Source organism: Beta vulgaris, chromosome 3 (assembly GCF_026745355.1).
Source record: "Beta vulgaris subsp. vulgaris cultivar EL10 chromosome 3, EL10.2, whole genome shotgun sequence".
Taxonomy (NCBI): Eukaryota; Viridiplantae; Streptophyta; class Magnoliopsida; order Caryophyllales; family Amaranthaceae; genus Beta; species Beta vulgaris.
In genome coordinates this window covers 17,581,164-17,600,129 of record NC_079204.1, presented here as the reverse complement: position 1 = coordinate 17,600,129, position 18,966 = coordinate 17,581,164, and the positions used below count along the sequence as shown (strand labels likewise).

Genomic DNA, 18,966 nt, shown 5'->3' with positions numbered 1-18,966 from the left:
TCAGTTTTCAGATTAAGAGCTGTTTTCAGCGGATCCTACCCTATATATATATATATATATATATATATATATATATATATATTATATATATATATATATATATATATATATATATATATATATATATACAAGATAACTTACGGATAGGGATGGGCAAGGGTAGGGTCTGGGTCAGGTCCAACTGGACCCCAGAGCCGGACCCTAAATATTTTTGCAGACCCAGACCCGAACCCGGACCCTAAGGGTCTGAAAAAATTGGACCCTGACCCGGACCCTTAGGGTCTGGAGGGTCCAGGCCTAAATTTTTTTATTTTGCCAAATTTTCAGCATTATTAATATCAATAATCCTCTGAAATTCACATGAAACAAACACAAAAAATCGCATGAAACAAACATAAGAATTCACATGAAACAAACACAAGAATTCGCATGAAACAAACACAAACATATAAATTGAAAAAAAGAAACAAACACAAACACAAACTTATAAACTGAAAAAAAAACGAAACAAACACAATTAACAAACATATAGACTAAAAAAAAAAACGAAACAAAAACACAATCATACAAACTGAAAAAAACGAAACAAACACAACTTACATAAGAGTTTAGAATGGGTGTTTTGGTGTTTTAGTTTAGGTTTTAGTCTTTTAGAAAATCAATTTGTTTTTTTTTTAAAAAAGTTAAAATGTATATATTAAATAAGTTTAGGGTCTAAGGATCGGGTCTGGGTCCAAAATTTTAAGACCCGGACAAAAATTTACTTGGACCCAAACCCTTAAATTAGGGTCGGGTCCAACAGGGTCCGGGTAGGGTCCTGGACCCATGCCCATCCTTACAGATGTTCAAGTTAGCCATTGGATGTAGAAAAATAGCTTTTCGCTAGATAAAGATATATTTAGGATGTACAAAATAACATTTAAGCATACAAAAATTCCTATTGGATATATTTTGTATGAATCTATTAATCGACAAATAGCTCTTGGATGTAAGAATATTATTTTTGAATATGCAAAATACTTCATTTATTACCAAATTAAAGTTATCGCAACAAACTCAAAATTGAAAACCATAAATGATACCGAACGAATCCTAAAATGTATAAACATACTTTTTGTTCATTGGCAAACCATTGGGCCAAGAAATTTTTTCTTTATCTATTACCCCCCATCTAAAAAAAAGTAAAATTATAATTATTTATTTAATTTCATTGAACATTCTTCACTTCCTTAACAAAAAACCAAAAAGGAGTTTTTTTTTATTATCATAAAACAATCTTGTCCACTTCTAAAAGTTTAATTCTATTGTGCTCCCAGGAGCACGGTTCACACGGTGTACCCATTAGATTTATTCCATTTTGGATGAGTAAATGATCGTTTAAGGCATATTTTTCAGTGAAAAATATGTTCTACTTTCTGTAAAAATTGTTCTCTTTTCAATAAGCAAATGTTCTATTTCATTAAATGTTCATTTTAAGTATATTTTTCAGCAAAAGAATATGCTCTATGTTCCGTGAAAATTGTTCAATTTTCAATAAGCAAATGTTCTATTTCAATGAATGTTTGGTTTAAGCTTATTTTCAACAAAAAGATTATGTTCAATTTTTCGTAGAAATTGTTCTATTTTTGATAAGCAAATATCTATTTAAAAAAAGTTTGTTTAAAGCTTATTTTTCAGCAAAAAATTATATTCTATTTCCCGTGAAAATATGTTATATATTTGATGAGCAAATGTTTTATTTAAGTAATTTAATTTTGGTAATGTTCCACTTTGACAATGAAATATTTATTTTCGTAATTGAATTTCGGTAATGTTACACTTCGACTAGTAAAATGTTCGTTTTCGTAGGTGAACTCTTTTAATTTTCCATTTCAACATTAAAACTAGTTCTTGTCCCGGGCGATGCGCGCCGAATTATTTATTAATACGCATTTGAAGTCTTAAATCAAAAATTTGAGAGAAGTACAAAAAAATAGGTGTAGGTATTGATGACGCTCAGGAAATGATCTTTCAGTGCCTATTACATTTTCTACTTCGTAAATTATAATATGAATTGCTCATCAATATAACCCGCAACTTTAAGAGAGTACATATAATTACTTACAAATAATATAATACAATCTTGTTTTTGAAATTTAGGTTAATGTGTAATAATATAACCGATAATTCAATGGTGTAATAGTGTTAATAGCGGAGGTTATATAAATTTGAATAGCTTTTTTTTTTTTTTTTTTTTTTAATATAAGAGTATTGAGAGATAGAAGATGTTATTATTATAATTAGTTTAACGAAAACTGATATATACATTTGTATTTAATGTTTTAAATATAGAAATATTATCTTGTCTTTAAATAATTTTTTTTCCCACAAGATCAACATGAGATTGTAGAGTAGTTGGTTAGTGCCTCAATAATTTCAAATGAGAGGTCATAGCAAATCTTGAAACACACGTACACGTAGCAGCATGATATGTTTTTGCTTCATGTTTTAGATATACTAGTCTTATATGCACACGATGCATCTGTAATTTTAAAACTCGTTACTCTATTATATACTCCATATGTAGTATACTTATGATTACGTTTAAAACGTGAAAGATTAATAATTAGATGAATTTAGATATGTTAATTCGCTAAATTGTGAGTGATTTTTAATATATTTTTTTTGTAAATGACTTTTGAACAAAAACAATAGACATAATGAGTTGGTTTGACGGAATTAAAGAGTATCAAAGGTAATAAGTGTTTTAGACTTTTCAGGTGGACGTCATGTATACCATATTCTCTTATAAAAGAAAAGGTCAACATATGTTGTCCTTTTAATTTGTTAATTAAAATATTTGATGCATATACCGGTTTAATTTGTTTATAATGGCAAGTTGAAACAAAAAAGAGTTTTTAAATTATTTTCTTTTGTATTTTTTTTATCACTGAATCATTAAGGGTAATTTAAGATTTTCAAAGGGGGAGATCGATCATCTTTCTCCCCTTCTCTTATATAATAGAGATACTTCCTCCATTTTTTTCACATGTTACACTTTTCAAATCACGGACTTCTAGGTAATTTTTGGAGAGGAGAGAGATAAGTTATTACCTAAAATAAAAGTGTAACATCTAATTCAAAACGTCTTAAAATAGAGTGTAACGTGTAAAAAAAACAAAGGAAGTATATAGATGGTTTTCGTTTTAATAAATGTTTTATTTTCCATTTTAGGAGCAGAGTTCATTGTGATCCTAGGAGCATCCACAGATTACTTCTAAAACCCCTGTATCCTGCATTCCTGCTGCTTAAACCCCAACCCTCCTTGCAGACAGCAAAAAAGCTGGTTATTTTTCTCTCTCCTCTCAGACCTCCATTTTTGTACTCTTCTTTGCACCATCTTTCTCCAGAAACTTTCTTCACTGTCACATTTTCAGCATTTTAAGATTCGTATGGAGTATTTTTAGCTGTAAGTTCATCCAATTGTATTCTTATTTGCTCTTTAGTTCAAATGATTGATTTCACAATTCCATTAAAATTTTGTGCTATCTCCGTTTATCAACCATATGTTTTTTTTGCACCGTATTAGTTTTCCTTATCAACTGTTATCATGCTTGATTATGCTGTGTATTTTGGTGGAGTTGTTTTTTGCGGAAAAAATTCTTGAAAAATGCTAGGATTTTTTGTTTGATGAAGAGAGATGTATAATCAATGGCTATGAGCTACAAATGATACTTGGATTTAGGACAGCATGATATTGAGCTCGGTGTACTCGAATCTTCGAGTTTTTGTCGGAAGGCCGTTGTTGATTTTTACTGCATGATGGTTATTTTCTTCAATGAATTTTGTGATTACGTAATTGTTTCGAGGTTTTGGTGATGGGTTTCTTAAGTGTGGCCACTGAGGCTCGTGTTTTTGCATAGGAGACTACAAATGATGTTTGAATATTGTTGTATATGGATCTTGGTAAGCTGTAGTTGCTAGTTTCTGCTGGTCTGAGACTTGAACGTTTGTCTTTTGCTAGTACCATAAGTTAAGTGACTATCATATGGATGATAAGACTCTGGCAAGTTAGCTTTTCTTTAGGATCATTTGTCACTACAATTTCTTGGGAAAAACTACCTTATCATTTATTTTGAGAAAATCTACCTCATCAATTCTTTTTTGTTTGCAAACTTCTACCTTTTAAGACAGTTTTGTTGAACTAACACTACTTTTGAGTTAGATAATGATTTAATTTGACACTCAATTGCTAGTGGCCATCGAGGGTAGTATCATCAGTAGAGGTGGCCATTGGGCCGTTCAAACCCAACACCGCCTTGAACCGGCCCACAAAAAAGGCCTGAATCAGACCGCAACTGTACCGGGCTTGAAGCGTCCCAGAACTGTGAACCTAGCCGGTTAAAAAAAGGCTGGATGGTGGAGAAGACAAACCTTCCCGAACCAACCGCGAAACCGTTAACCGGACTGCCCACTTAGCCCTGAACCGTTATTATAAATTGTTTTCTCTTAGTTTTTTTCGTTAGTTTATTTATTAAAATTAAAACCGGACTGAAACACATTTCCAAATACTAGCCTTGAACCGAACCAAACTGGCCCTAGCCTTGAACCCGAGCAAATCATGGCCGAACTGGTTCAGGGTGGACAATACCCAGCCGTGAACATGAACCGGACCAGTCAGCTAACCGGTCCAGTTCATGATCATGCCAAGCTGAACCGGACTTGAATTGGTCTAGCCCGGCCCGTGGCCATGTCTTATCATCACCTTTTGGCCTTTTTTGTTGGCAAATTAGTGTGGAATCTTTTCTTACAAGTTATTGTTGCTATCTAATTTGGAGATAGCAATGCTTGACAGGACATGACAACATAACCTAAATGTGAAACGAAGTTATCGAGAAAAAGTCCAACTGACACTGGAAGAACATGAAGCAACACAGATCCAATTTGATCCATTTATCACATTATGCAATCTAGTTACATTCTGTATGATTTTTTATCTAAATTTTATCAATTTGAAATTGACACAATACCAATTATGAACACGATTCAATCACCTGAATTGCCACAATTGATAAGAATATAAAATGGTTACAATCTCTTTGGAAGATAAACAGATGGGCAATATAAGTAATTCGAAACATCTCCCATTGAGGATAACTTGAGAAATGACAGTATCATATGGAGTTGAATTTGTTCCTTTTCATTTTCAGTGCACGAAATGTTCCTTCATTAATCTGCCTAGGTAACCTCTTCCAGGACCCTCATATTGGTGATTGTGACAACTTTGCTGTGTATGTAGGCTTGGAGAGCGTGAATGTGCCTTTTTCTGGGTGAGTGGAGGATCTCTTGCTAATGGCATCCAGAATATTAGTGAGAAAGAAGAGATATTTTGTTGATTATCTGACTGTCCATTTGCAGTCTACCCAGAGTTTCTATGATGCCAGTCCTGGACGGAACACTCAGTATTTCGATACTCGAAGTTTAAGCTCTTTAACAAGCTTTGTTTCTTCAAATATAAATCATGTGAACGAGGGGGATGCATTTTCCTTTGCTAATGCTGAAAACCATGCCACAGAATTTTCTGCGCTAGGAGTTTATAGGTCCATATATTATGGAATTGGATCACCTGTTTCTCAAAATGGGAGACAGAATAATAGGTTGCCAATGGCTATTGCGTTGAAGTTACACCCTGTACGTCATGCCTCCACCGCCACAGCAGGACAACCAGATTATGATGATGAGGAGAATGAAGAACTTGCTGCTAAGAAGAAAAAAGAGGCATCTCCAGAGGAATGTGATCAAGCTGTAGTTGGCTTAAGTGCTGCCAAAGCAAAAGTAAAAGCCAAATTGCAGGATTCTCAAAAGGGTGCTAAAAGTGTTCTAGGTAGAGTGTGGGCAACACTTTTGGGAATTGGTCCTGCTTTGAGAGCTATAGCTTCTATGAGCAGGTTAGTTGTCTGCTGTGGTGCTTAGGCGATGCTTTTGCCATTCTCATGTTATTAAACGAGTCTTGATGCAGGGAGGATTGGTCTAAAAAAATGCTTCATTGGAAGGATGAAGTCAAATCAACCTTGCAGCACTATTGGTTGGGCTGCAAATTGCTGTGGGCAGATGTGAGGATTAGTTCTAGGTTGCTCCTTAAACTTGCTGGTGGAAGGAGTCTCTCTCGAAGGGAAAGACAGCAGCTTACAAGGACAACAGCTGACATATTTAGACTAGTCCCATTTGCTGTTTTTATAATTGTCCCCTTCATGGAGTTTTTACTACCAGTATTCCTAAAGCTGTTTCCCAACATGCTTCCATCCACCTTCCAAGACAAGATGAAAGAACAGGTTTATTGTTACAGATCAAATTAGTACTCTCTTCCTATCATGTTTCTCTTCAATGGAATTGTATCTATTTTTTATGACCTCAATCAATTTGTGATAGATAGTACACGTATTGTTGCATGCTCATTTTTAGCATGTTATTTGTGACTACAAGTGCCCTGAACTTGAATTTATGTGTTTGTGATGGCTTTTTTGGTCAGTGTTGTATATTGCAATCCTTTTATGTCGATAAGGAGACTTAAATTTTTGGGTGTATACCTTTCACTATTGCATTTATGGTACATCATAATGTATCGTTGTCCCTATGTTTTAAACTGAGTGATGGTTTGAAGGGGCGGGGCGGGGATAGCATGTAATAAGAATCAATCCTGAATTGCTATTTGAAGAGATGCTATTTTCAGAAGACCCTTGATCTGACACCAGCTACTATTTTTTGGCGATGAAGAAGTGAGTAGTGAGTGAGCCTTTCATTTAGTAGAGTAAGGGCTATCCTTATGCTTTATCATTTTTGTATCTCTTATAGTCTTTTGTGACAACCCTTAAAATAGGATATATGCGCTTCCCTCCCCTGAGGCCTTATGTACGGTATATGCACTTGACCAAACCTCTCCTTTCTGGCAGGTCACCACCCTGAATGTACTGCTTATGCAAATCAGCACCAATTATTGTTCTTGATAAAAGGTTATGTTTGTTTGGAAGTTATGGACATATTGGAATAAGTTTTGGGTTTTATGTCTATAGATGGAATTTCTATTAACACTATTTGAGTTCATTAAAACATGTCCAAGAAAACTTGATTTTACTGTTAAAAATTGGTAAAGTGGTGCTGCGCGAAAGATGGCATGCTCTGAATGGTCATTTTCTAACAAATTCTGTTTTGGGCTTGAGATTTATTAGGGATGGTAATTTGCGGAAATCCCTATGTCTTATGTGAAAACGTCTCAACAAAGTTATTGGCAGAAAATGCTTTCTAACACTGGATGCCATTTTATAGGAAGCCTTGAAGCGAAGACTAACTGCAAGAATAGAATATGCAAAGTTTCTTCAGGACACTGTCAAGCAAATGGCCAAAGAAGTGCAAAAGTCACGCAGTGGAGAGATGAAGCAAACAGCTGAAGACCTTGATGAATTTCTGAACAAGGTCGGTAGATAATTACTTGGCGTGTTCTGATTTCTGTGTGCTTGGTGCTCTGTATTGAGTATTGATGCAAATATATATGATGGTGTAGGTTAGAAAAGGTAGTCGTGTTTCAAATGATGAAATTTTGGGCTTTGCAAAGTTGTTCAATGATGAACTCACCCTTGATAATATCAGCAGGTACTTTTTTCCTCTGGTGCAATCACTAAAATTATTAATCGTTTTCACACAATAATTTATTGAATAATGCCTGTACAGTTTCACCCCATTCCTCATCTTTTATGGAGCTAGTAAAAAAAAGAAGGTTATTAATGCAGTTCCATTTTGCTATATTTAGGCCTCGATTAGTGAGCATGTGCAAATATATGGGAATCAGTCCTTTTGGTACAGACACATATTTGCGCTACATGCTTCGTAAGAGGTTGAAGAGGTAAGTTTTTCATCATTGGCATGGTTTGTGCTGTTAGTATTATGTTAAATAGGTATGCATGGGGAAACAAGTTTCAAAATTTATCTGTTTTATAGTAGAGGGTTAAATCATTGGTAAAAACAAAGCCTAACTTGACATGATATTAGGTTCATGGTGAGCTGACTATTTTGATTTGGTTGCAAAGCTGTTAATACATCCTTCAGGCTCTACGATATTACTGGGAGCTGATTATATTATGCTCAACAGTATTTTGTGTATTTGATCCAAATCAAAATAGCCAATATATCTTTTCGATGTGTTGCTGACAATTACTGTGAACCTGTTATTGATATGTAGCTGTTATTACTACATCAAAATGGTGGAAACATTAATGTTAACTTTAAACGGATATTATATAACTAAAAGATATGTAGCTGATTACCAAGAATTAATAACAAATGTAAGTATTCAGCTCAGTTTAGTGTAGAGCCTGTAGCTACCTGTATCTAAGAGATATATATCTGTTATTTACTTGAAACATGTATGAATGCAAAGTTAACTAATCCAACTTTGTATCTCTAGTCTTCGAAAATTTTAATGCTTGAATTATGGGGTTCGTGTGAAGTTTATATGTAGTGGGAAGTTGCAATTAAGATGAAGAACTTCTAGCTCTATAAGGTAATTAGGTGTTGCCTTTGGCAATTTGTTTACTTGTGTAATGACTTTATTTTTACTTTGTGATTTACATGGTTCTTTTCTGTGAATCTGAGTAACGCTTGAATTTCTTGTGGATTGGTTATGATAGCCGTACAAATAGCAGAAAAAAAACCTCAAAGAAAGGAATCTGTGTTATGTTGTGGTTTTGTGACAGGTTGGACTTTGGAGACTGTTGATGTGAAAGCTTAACAATAGAGTTTTGGGGTTATAATTGAGAATTATCAAGCATGATTAAGGATCTTAGGAGATGAACTTGAGTGTCTATCTGCTATGAACCAGTAAAATCAAGCTGCAAATTAGAAATTCAGCGGGTTCATTAGAGAAAGAAAAGAGGTATATCATGGTGTTGGGAAAATATATTGATCTTTGAGGTCTATGTGATAATAATAATTGAGCTTAAAGGCCATTATCACCTGGTTGGTTGTTTATTAAAGCCTATGTGATACCAATGATTGAGCTCCATTTATAGTGACTAGTGACTAATGATGGATAGGTGTCCTGTCCTCTATCTCTCTATCTCTCTCCGTGCTATCTTTCTGTTCACCTACTTCCCCTGTATCCTTGTATCCTTATATTGTCCTTGTGGCTGGTGTAGGAACTTAAACTGGTAACGAATGAAATAAACTTATTTTTACAGCCGTGGCATGAATTAAACACTGCCTTAAAATTAAATTTGCCCCGCTACAACACACGGACTCACAACAATCAATCTCCAGGGATACACGGCTTCTACCTTTCTAGTGTTGACAGAAAAGCAGATTGAGAACGTTCAAGAAATGGAAGAGAAGAGGAAGATGTGTTTTTTCGTTTTCTATGTGATCAAGGAATTCCAGAACACTGGTATTTACAGGAAGTGGAAAAACAAACGTGATCAGATCACCCTTATTCTTTTTCAAATGAATACTAGAATCATATGGGGTTTTCACAAGAATGCAATCAAATTGATTAAACTTCTTTAATATTTTCTCAATATAATGAGATTGATTTAAAGACATCCCATATAACATTCTAGTAATCTTTATCCCAAGAATAACATCAGCCTCTCCTAGATTCTCATCTCAAAGCAAGAATTTTGGAAACTCTTAGTTGCATTTACTATGTCTATATTGGTTTCAAAACTTAACATATCATCCACATATGGACATATGAAAACACAACCAAGCTCATCAATTTAGGAATAAACACAAGCATCACAATCATTTATCAAAAAACCATTTGAAGTAATAGTTTGATGAAATTTAGCATACCATTGTTTTGGTGCTTGTTTTAAACCATACAAGGATCTAATAAGCTTGCATATCTTGTCCTCTTGACCAGGAACCACACATCCTTCAGGTTACTTCATATAAATCTCCTCATTTAACTCACCATTCAAAAATGCAGTTTTTACATCGATTTGATGCACAATGAAATCTTGAATAGGTGCAAGTGCAATTAATGCTATAATGGTGGCTACTTTGATCAACGGAGAATAGGTATCAAAAAAGTCTAAACCTTTCTTATGGTAATGCCTACCAACTACAAGTCTAGACTTATACTTGTCTAAGGACCCATCACACTTGCATTTCTTCGTAAAGATCCGCCTACTACTTAGGGCCTTACAACCTCTAGAAATATCTGACAATAACCAAGTATTATTACTCATAATAGACTCTATTTCAATGTTAGTAGCCTCTAACCAAAAACTTGAGTCTACATATCTCATGGCCTCCGCATAGGTACTAGGGTTCTCTTCTAATACAAAAGCATTGACATCTTGCTCATCTAAACACTCTTTCTTAGCTAAAAAGGTAGTAATAAAGTGAGCTCCGAAACTAGACTTAATCTGAGGCTCTCTTACTCCTTCTAGGTTCTAAGGTCTCACTACATGATGCAATATCATGATGCAAAGTACAACAAGATACAACAGGAAAACATGATTGTACACTAACTTTCATAGGAAAAACATGCTCAAAGAATTCAACATCCATTGACTCTCTAATAGGACCAAAACAGATGCATCCTTAAGAATGAGTCTATATGTAGTTAGAAGCATAACCAATAAAGATACCATCTACAATCTTAGGTCCAATTTTACTGCTTTGAAAGTCAGGAATTTCTATTTTACCCAAACACCCCCACACTTTGAGGCAACCCAAATTATGCTTATAACCTTTCCACAATTCATAGGGAGTTTTATCTAACTTCTTACGGGGAATTCGGATAAGAACATAGCGAACAAAAAGAATAGCCTCACTTATGTGAGAATAATTTGCAAATATGAAAATTAGATTCACCTTTCTTATTTTAGCACAATGATCATTATATAAATGTAAGGCATACAATAGATTTAGTTTCACCTCTCTTATTTTAGCACAATGATCATCATATATATTATAAGGTTGTAAACACAATATATAATATAATAAATAAAACATATTCATATATAAGTACTCTCTAGTTTATAAATAAATAAATCAAAGTAGGACCAGCAATTCTACATATTTCTACATTATAATCTTTGTATTTTCCGAATTTCATTTCTAATACCCATTGTACTTGTGTTGTCTCCAACAAATTTGGTATCAGAGCCAATAATGGCTATAAGTAACGCAACCCCAATGTTTTCATATTCTCAGCCAACACTTCCTATCTTTGATGGGGAACATTATGACTCTTGGAGTAGTCAAATGCAAACCTTTTTTATATCTCAAGATTTATAGGAACTCATAGAAGATGGCTATGAATGTTAGATGTAGGGTGGGCTCACACACAATAATTTCACTCAATAAATAGAGAAGAAAAATAAAGGCACTCAATATATAATTTATAATCTCTCAATGTGTGTTTGTTACATTTAAACAAATAATCTTCTAAATATATATATAAGTGAAGTAACTAAAAACAACGTAAAGCTATCCTAATAATTCTCCCTAAAATGTCTCATTGCTTTTATATTAATAGTCTCCCTATATTTCTCTTGGTTTATTTAGTATGAGGTGAGAAACAAGTTTAGTTATTTTTAACACTCCCGCCCCCCCCCCCTTAAACTTGATTTCCTGACAATGCCAATTAACTTGTGCATCTTTCTAAAAACCTCGAACTTCAATGGCTTCGTAAATACATCAGCAATTTGGTCTAACGACTTTACGAACTTCAATTCAATTTCTCCTTGTTCAATTCATTGTCTTATAAAATGGAACCTAGTATCAATGTGTTTACTTTGGTCATGAAAGACTGGATGGGTTCCATTTGTGGAAGTTGGAGTTCCTTTAATAATCTCCTCAGCCATATCGCATGACATGCACATGATGTAGCACCTATGTATTCTGATTCACATGTCGATAGCGTGACAATCGGTTGTTTCTTAGAACTTAATGAAACAACATTATTTCCTTGTAGAAATACATAACCAGTTGTACTCTTTCGGTCGTCAATATCTCCAGCGAAATCACTATCATAATATCCCTTGAGTTTGAAATCTTGTGAAGTGGAATATAACAATCCATGATGTAATGTACCTTTTAAGTATCGGAGAATTCTCTTTACTACCTTCAAATGGGAACTCGATGGGTTCTCCATGAAGCGACTGACCAGCCTGATTGCAAATAGAATATCTGGTCGAGTACATGTTAGATATCGCAAACTTCCCACCAAACTCTTGAAAAGAGTTGGATTTACCTTTTCACCATAAGGATCATTCTTTGATAACTTGATCGCACACTCCATTGGGGTGTTCACTGGATTGACATTTAACATGTTAAACTTTTTCAGTACTTCTTTTGTGTATGATTCTTGTGAGATGAAGATTCCATCATCACTTTGTATAACTTCGATGCCAAGATAATAGGACATGAGTCTCATATCTGTCATTTCAAATTCATGTCTCATGCTTCTCTTGAAATCATTAAACATTTCAATGCTGTGAATATAAGGTCATCAACATAGATGCAAACATAAAAGACTTCATTGTTTTTCTTCTTCAAATATAGTGCATACTCATGAATGCACCTTGAAAAACCATTATCTTGGAGGTGCTTATCTAGCCGACTATTCCAGGCTCGTGGTGCTTGTGGCTTGTCATGAGCTTGTTTTAATCCATACAAAGCTTTCTTCGGTCTAAGTACCTTACTTTCATGTCCCTTGACGACATAACCCTCCGGTTGTTCAATGTACACCTCTTCCTCTAGAAATCCATTTAGAAAAGCAGATTTTACATCCATTTGATGAATCTTCCATTGAAATTGTGCTGCTATTGAAATTAGCAACCTTACCGTCTCTAATTTAGCAAGTGGGGCAAATACCTCTTCATAGTCGATGCCTTGCTTTTGCTTGTAACCTTTAGCAACAAGCCTCGCTTTGTATCTCTCGATATCACCCTCGGCATTCTTCTTGATTTTGAATACCCACTTGACTCCTATTGCCTTCTTTCCTTTTGGAAGTGTTGTCAATTCTCAAGTTTTATTTTTCTTGATGGCATTAATTTCTGCATTCATTGCTTCATTCCATTCTTTATGTCTTTTTGCCTGATCAAAGTTCATTGGCTCAATATCAGAGAATAAAAAAAATAAAAAAGTATTATCTTCTAGTCTTTCGGTCACTTCATAAAGATCCGTAAGACTTTTATATTTCTTTGGTCCTTCACTAGAACTAGATGATTCTCCATTTGAATGCAGTGAAGGTGATGATGTGTGAGGAAAAGGTGCTGGAGTAGCTGGAGGAGTCTCCAACACATGGTTAATTGTAATTTTCTTCCTCAAAATATGGAAGAAAATTATAAGATTCTTCTTCTTCTATTATCCAATCCCATACCGTCTCTTCATCAAATTCTACCTCTATACTAATTACCGACTTGTTCGTGGTTGGATTAAACAACTTGTAACCCTTAGATTTTTCATCATATCCAATAACAATAATTTCTCACTTCGATCATCGAGTTTAGACCTTAATTGCTTATGAACATGTGCATAAGCAATGGTTCCAAAAACACGAAAATGTGTAACGCTTGGCTTCCATCCACTCCTTGAGGCGTCACATTCTTTAAACTCTTTGTTGGGGAACGACTTGACAAATATATTGCACATGCAACTGCTTCCACCCAGAATTCTTTTGGTAACTTCTTATTTTTCAACATGGATCTAGCCATATTAAGAATAGTTTTGTTCTTCCTTTCGGCTACATCATTTTGTTGTGGTGTTCTTGGGATTGTAAGAGGTCGACGTATTCCGTGTTCTTCACAATATTTGTTTAATTCATTAGATGTGAATTCACCACCTCTATATGTTCTCAATGCCTTGATCACATAACCACTTTCTTTCTCTACCAGTGCTTTGAACCTCTTAAACGAATCAAAAGCTTCAGATTTATTTTTCAGAAAATAAATCCATGTCTTCCTGCTATATTCGTCAATGAAAAGAACAAAATACGAACTTTTACCGAGTGATGAGGGTTTAATAGGTCCACATATGTCTGAGTGGACTAGTTCAAGTGGCTTTACTGCTCTTGAGACAGATTGTTTGGCAAACATGCTTCACAAAGTTGATTTAGGATGATTAATTTGTGGTAATCCTCTTACCATTTTCTTGTGTCCCAACTCCTTAAGTCCTTCAAAATTAAGGTGACGGAATCTCATATGCCACCTCCAAGAAGGATCTTCAACACAAGTTTTCAAACACATTGGACCAACTGTTTGTAAATTTATTAAAATCATTCTATTTTTCGTCATAGAAACTATAGCTATAAGATTAGAGTTTCTATCGCGAAGCCATAGCTTTTGCCCCTCCATTGAATCTTGCAGCCAGAAGTTGTCCCACACTCAATATGTACTTCTCAAATTGGGAATATAATAAACATTTGGCATTAATTTATGACTGAAATCTTTTAATTCAATCATAATTGTACCTTTTCCTTCGATCTTTACTTTGGAGCCATCACCAAAAGTCACATTTCCGGTTACAGTTGTATCGAGATCAACAACTTTCCTCTCATCTCCTGTCATATGGTTACTTGCTCCGTTGTCGAGATGCCATGTATAATTATGGTCTTTCTTGTCTTCAACTTTAAGAGCTAATAACATGGTTCCTTCTTCTACGTCTTCCTTATTTTCAATAAGATTTGTTTCTTCATCCACCTTTTTTGAATAACATTCCCATGAAAAATGGCCATATTTGCCACAGATGTAGCATTCAACATTGGCCTTGTTATTGTTGTTATGATTTCTTTGAGTATGATTTATTCCTCTAACTCGTCCATGACCTCTTGTCGAAGTTTCACCTCTGTAAAAGGAATGAGAGTTCTGCACATCTCTCCATCTTCCTTGTCCACGCCAATTGCCACGAGCACGGCCGCGTGAGCCGCCTCTACCATGTGATAACATCTTTTGTCACTCACAATTATCTCCCTTATTATTAAAAGAGATTTTTTTCCGCAAAGCCTGTTTTTCATTTTCCTTTTCTCAAAATTCTTTGTTCATGGGCTCGAAGAGACCCATTTAACTCATCAATTGTCATAAAGTCAGAGTTCTTGTGTGCCTCTTCTATAGCAGACACGACATAATCAAAATCATTATTAAGAGAACGTAGTATCTTTTCAACTACGCGAGAGTCTTCTATTACTTCCCCAAGCCTCTTCATTTGGTTCACAACATATAAGACTTGTGAAATGTGAAATAATCTGAAATAGATTCATTATCAAACATTTCAAGATCTTCAAACTCTCCCCTTAGGTTTGAAGGCGAACCCTTTTAACTCTATTTATTCCTATAAAAGAATTTTGAAGAGTATCCCACGCTTGTTTTGAACTAGTTGCATTAGCAACTTTCTCAAACCTATCATCATCCAAACCTTGATGGATGATTGTAAGTGCATTTTGATCCCTTTTCCTCTCAATATCTAAAACTTCTTTGTGAGGTAATTTAGTTTCATCTTCAGGCTATACGTCTCAACAATATCCCAGACTCCTTGTGCACCAAGAATTGTTTTCATTATGAGCGACCACTTATCATAATTTTCTTTTGTGAGTCTTGGATATTGAAAAGTTACGACATTATTTTTTGTTGCCATATTTTATAAACTGGTTTTGATACCACTTTGTTAGAAGTAGGGTGGGCTCACACACAATAATTTCACTCAATAAAATAGAGAAGAAAAACAAAGGCACTCAATATATAATATATAATCGCTCAATGTGTGTTTGTTACATTTAAACAAATAATCTTTTACATGTATATAAGTGAAGTAACTAAAAACAACGTAAAGCTATCCTAATAATTCTCCCTAAAATGTCTCATTGCTTTTATATTAATAGTCTCCCTATATTTCTCTTGTTTTATTGAGTATGAGGTGAGAAACAAGTTTAGTTATTTTTAACAACGAAGACCTTCCAGAAAAAGCTGATGATGCACAACAAAAAGTGCATAAGGAATGTAAAAAGAAAGATGCATTAGCATTACGATATATTCATACAACAGTTAGCAAAATAATATTTCCCTGCTTATATGGTTTGCAAAAATCCAAAATGCTTGGGATACATTGAAGAAGGAATTTCTAGGAAATGAAAAAGTTGTTGCCGTAAGGTTGCAAACTTTATGGACGGATTTTGATAATTTGGAGATGAATAAGACAAAGTATTCAAAGTTTATTTCTCACGCGTCACACATATAGTAAATCAAATAAGAAGTCTTGGTGACACTCTAGAGGAAAAGAGAGTAGATTGGAAAGTATTAAGAAGTATGACGGCAAAATATGATTCTGCCGCATGTATAATAGAAGAGTCAAAAGACTTGTTATCCTTCACGATGCATGAATTGATGGGATCTTTGGAATCACATGAGCAAAGATTGAAAAAAAATACAAATATTGATCAACCCATATATCAAGCATTTCAATCCCAAGTGAATTTTTCGAACAAACAATATCAAGGAGGTTCGGATAAACGAGGTTGAAATCAAAGAGGGTATCAACATGGAAGAGGTCGTGGTACCCAAACTTTTAGTCGCGCCCGAGGAAGAAGCAGAGGAAGAGGTCGTGGACAACACCAAAATTACCAGCAAAAATCAAATAACTCTTGTTGTATTTGTGGAAATTCTGGTCATCAATCATTTAAATGTTATCATAGATGCAAAAGATGCCATAATCCAAATCATTCCCAAAAGGATTGTTGGCATCAAGATGAGAATACAAATGAAGCAAATTTCACCGTAAATGGCGATGGTGAACAATTATTTCTTACGTGCATGGATGCACAAAGCAATTGTGATAATAAGTGGTTTTTAGATAGTGGATGCAGTAACCACATGACAGGAAATAAAGATCTATTTGTCAAACTGGATATGAATGTCACCAATCAAGTTACCTTAGGTGATGGTAAAAAGACAAATTGAAGGAAAAGGAACCATAGCTGTGAATGGTTCCTCACGTGGTAGAAAGTACATACATGATGTACTTTATGTACCTAATTTGGCATATAATCTTGTGAGTGTTGGACAACTCATGCAACGAGGATACTCAGCAAGTTTTGACAATGGAGAATGCGAAATTTTTGATAAAAAATTTGGGACTCTGCTGGTGAAAGTTCATGTGGCTGGAAAGAAAGTATTTCCACTTCATTTGCCACAAAATAAAATGTTCGCAATGCTGGCAAATGTTATGGGTCTCCTCCAACGAGGATACTCAGCAAGTTTTGACAATGAAGAATTAGAAATTTTTGATAAAAAATACGGGACTACGCTGGTTAAAATTCATGGGGATGAAAATAAAGTATTTCCACTTTATTTGGCACAAAATAAAATGTTGGCAATGCAAGCAAATGTTATGGATGAATCTTATCTATGGCATTTACGATATGGGCATTTGAATAAAAATGGATTATACTTGGTTGAAACAAAAAGATATGGTAGTGGGATTACCACTTATTGATAGAAATAATCTCCAAGTTTATGAAGGTTGTATATATGGCAAAATTCATCATCTGCCATCCCAAAGAATTCGTGGAGGGCTAAAGCTCCTCTTGAATTGGTGCATTTGGATATATTTGGTCCAACTAGATATCCTTCTCTACAGAATAAAAGGTACTTTCTTTTATTTGTTGATGATGACACCCGCATGATGTGGATATATTTTATAGATCAAACGTCGGACGCTTTTGGTGTCTTTCTTCAATTTAAAGCGTTAGTTGAAAGATAAAGTGGTTATATGATAAAAACATTGAGAATTGATAGAGGTGAATACATATATAAGCCTTTCATGGAGCACACTAGAAATGAAGGTATAAAAAGATAATTGACTGTCTCGCGAACACCTCAACAAAATAGTGTTGCGGAAAGGAAAAATCGCACAATTGTTGAAATGGCAAGAAGCATGATGGAAGAAAAAGGTCTACCTAAAAATCTATGGGTTGAAACTGTAAATACAGCTATATACATACTCAATCATTCTCAAACTAAAGCAGTCTGTAATCAGACTCCCTATGAAGCTTGGAATGGTAGAAAACTTGTTATTAGTTTTTTGAAATTTTTGGATACATTGCATATGCCTTGAATAAAGATCGAAGAAAAGATAGAATATCTTTTTGTGGGTTATAGTGATGAATCAAAAGGCTAGTGTCTTTTAGATCCTCAAACTAATAAGATCGTTGTCTTTAGAGATGTGATATTTGATGAATCACCAAAGTGGAAATGGAATGATGAAAATATTCAAACACAAGTTTGAGTTCCTGTACCAGAAGAAGCTATCTCTTGACATAATCCACTTTCCACAATAATAAATGGCACATTCGAAAATCAAGAGAGTATTCCAAACTTAACATCAAGTGCAGACTCACAAGGTACATTATTGCCTCCTCAAGTTTCAAGGTATCCAACAAGAACCGGAAGGGGAGGCCTGGTTATTTAGACGATTATGATTGTTCGGGATTAGCACTAACTAATAACATGGCAACATTCGCCCTCTTTGCATGTGAGCCCTCTAGTTTCATGGAAGCATCAAGAGAAGATGTTTGGACAAAACAATGGATGAAGAAATTGCTATGATTGAGAAAAATAAGACATGGGAACTTGTCGATTGCCCTAAAGTTAAAGATATTATTGGCTTAAAATGGGTTTACAAAACAAAATTAGACCAAGATGGAAACATTCAAAAACATAAAGTGACACTTGTTGTTAAAGGCTATGCACAGAAGGCTGGAACTGATTTCAATGAAACATTTGCACCGGTAGCTCGTATCGAAACAATCAGAAGAGTGTTAGCCATAGTTGCACAAAATAAATTACTTGTATACCAACTTGATGTGAAATTTGCGTTTCTTAATGGTGTTTTAGAAGAAGAAGTGTATGTGGAGCAACCACAAGGCTATGGAATTTCGGGGCAGGAAGAAAAAGTGTATCGTTTGCATAAATCACTTTATGGACTTAAACAAGC

General features: G+C 34.6%; 1 protein-coding gene across 5 annotated transcripts in view; it reads left to right on the top strand.

Annotated features, from left to right (window-relative positions):
* Positions 1 to 3,206: 3,206 nt before the first annotated feature.
* LOC104889044 (uncharacterized) overlaps positions 3,207 to 18,966 on the top strand; it is a 28,470-nt gene continuing 12,710 nt past the window's right edge. For 3 of the 5 annotated variants that reach the window (XR_008968766.1, XM_057393637.1, XM_010674183.4), the window contains exons 1-6: positions 3,208 to 3,448; positions 5,279 to 5,927; positions 5,999 to 6,311; positions 7,303 to 7,449; positions 7,538 to 7,626; positions 7,784 to 7,876. Coding sequence is in view for 3 of the 5 variants with exons in the window: in XM_057393637.1 (XP_057249620.1) it covers positions 5,332 to 5,927; positions 5,999 to 6,311; positions 7,303 to 7,449; positions 7,538 to 7,626; positions 7,784 to 7,876 (1,238 nt within the window). In the remaining 2 variants the exon portion in view is untranslated. Of the gene's footprint in view, positions 3,449 to 5,278; positions 5,928 to 5,998; positions 6,312 to 7,302; positions 7,450 to 7,537; positions 7,627 to 7,783; positions 7,877 to 18,966 lie in introns of all 5 variants that reach the window. The other 2 variants (XM_057393638.1, XR_002039542.3) reach the window with 2 other exon arrangements.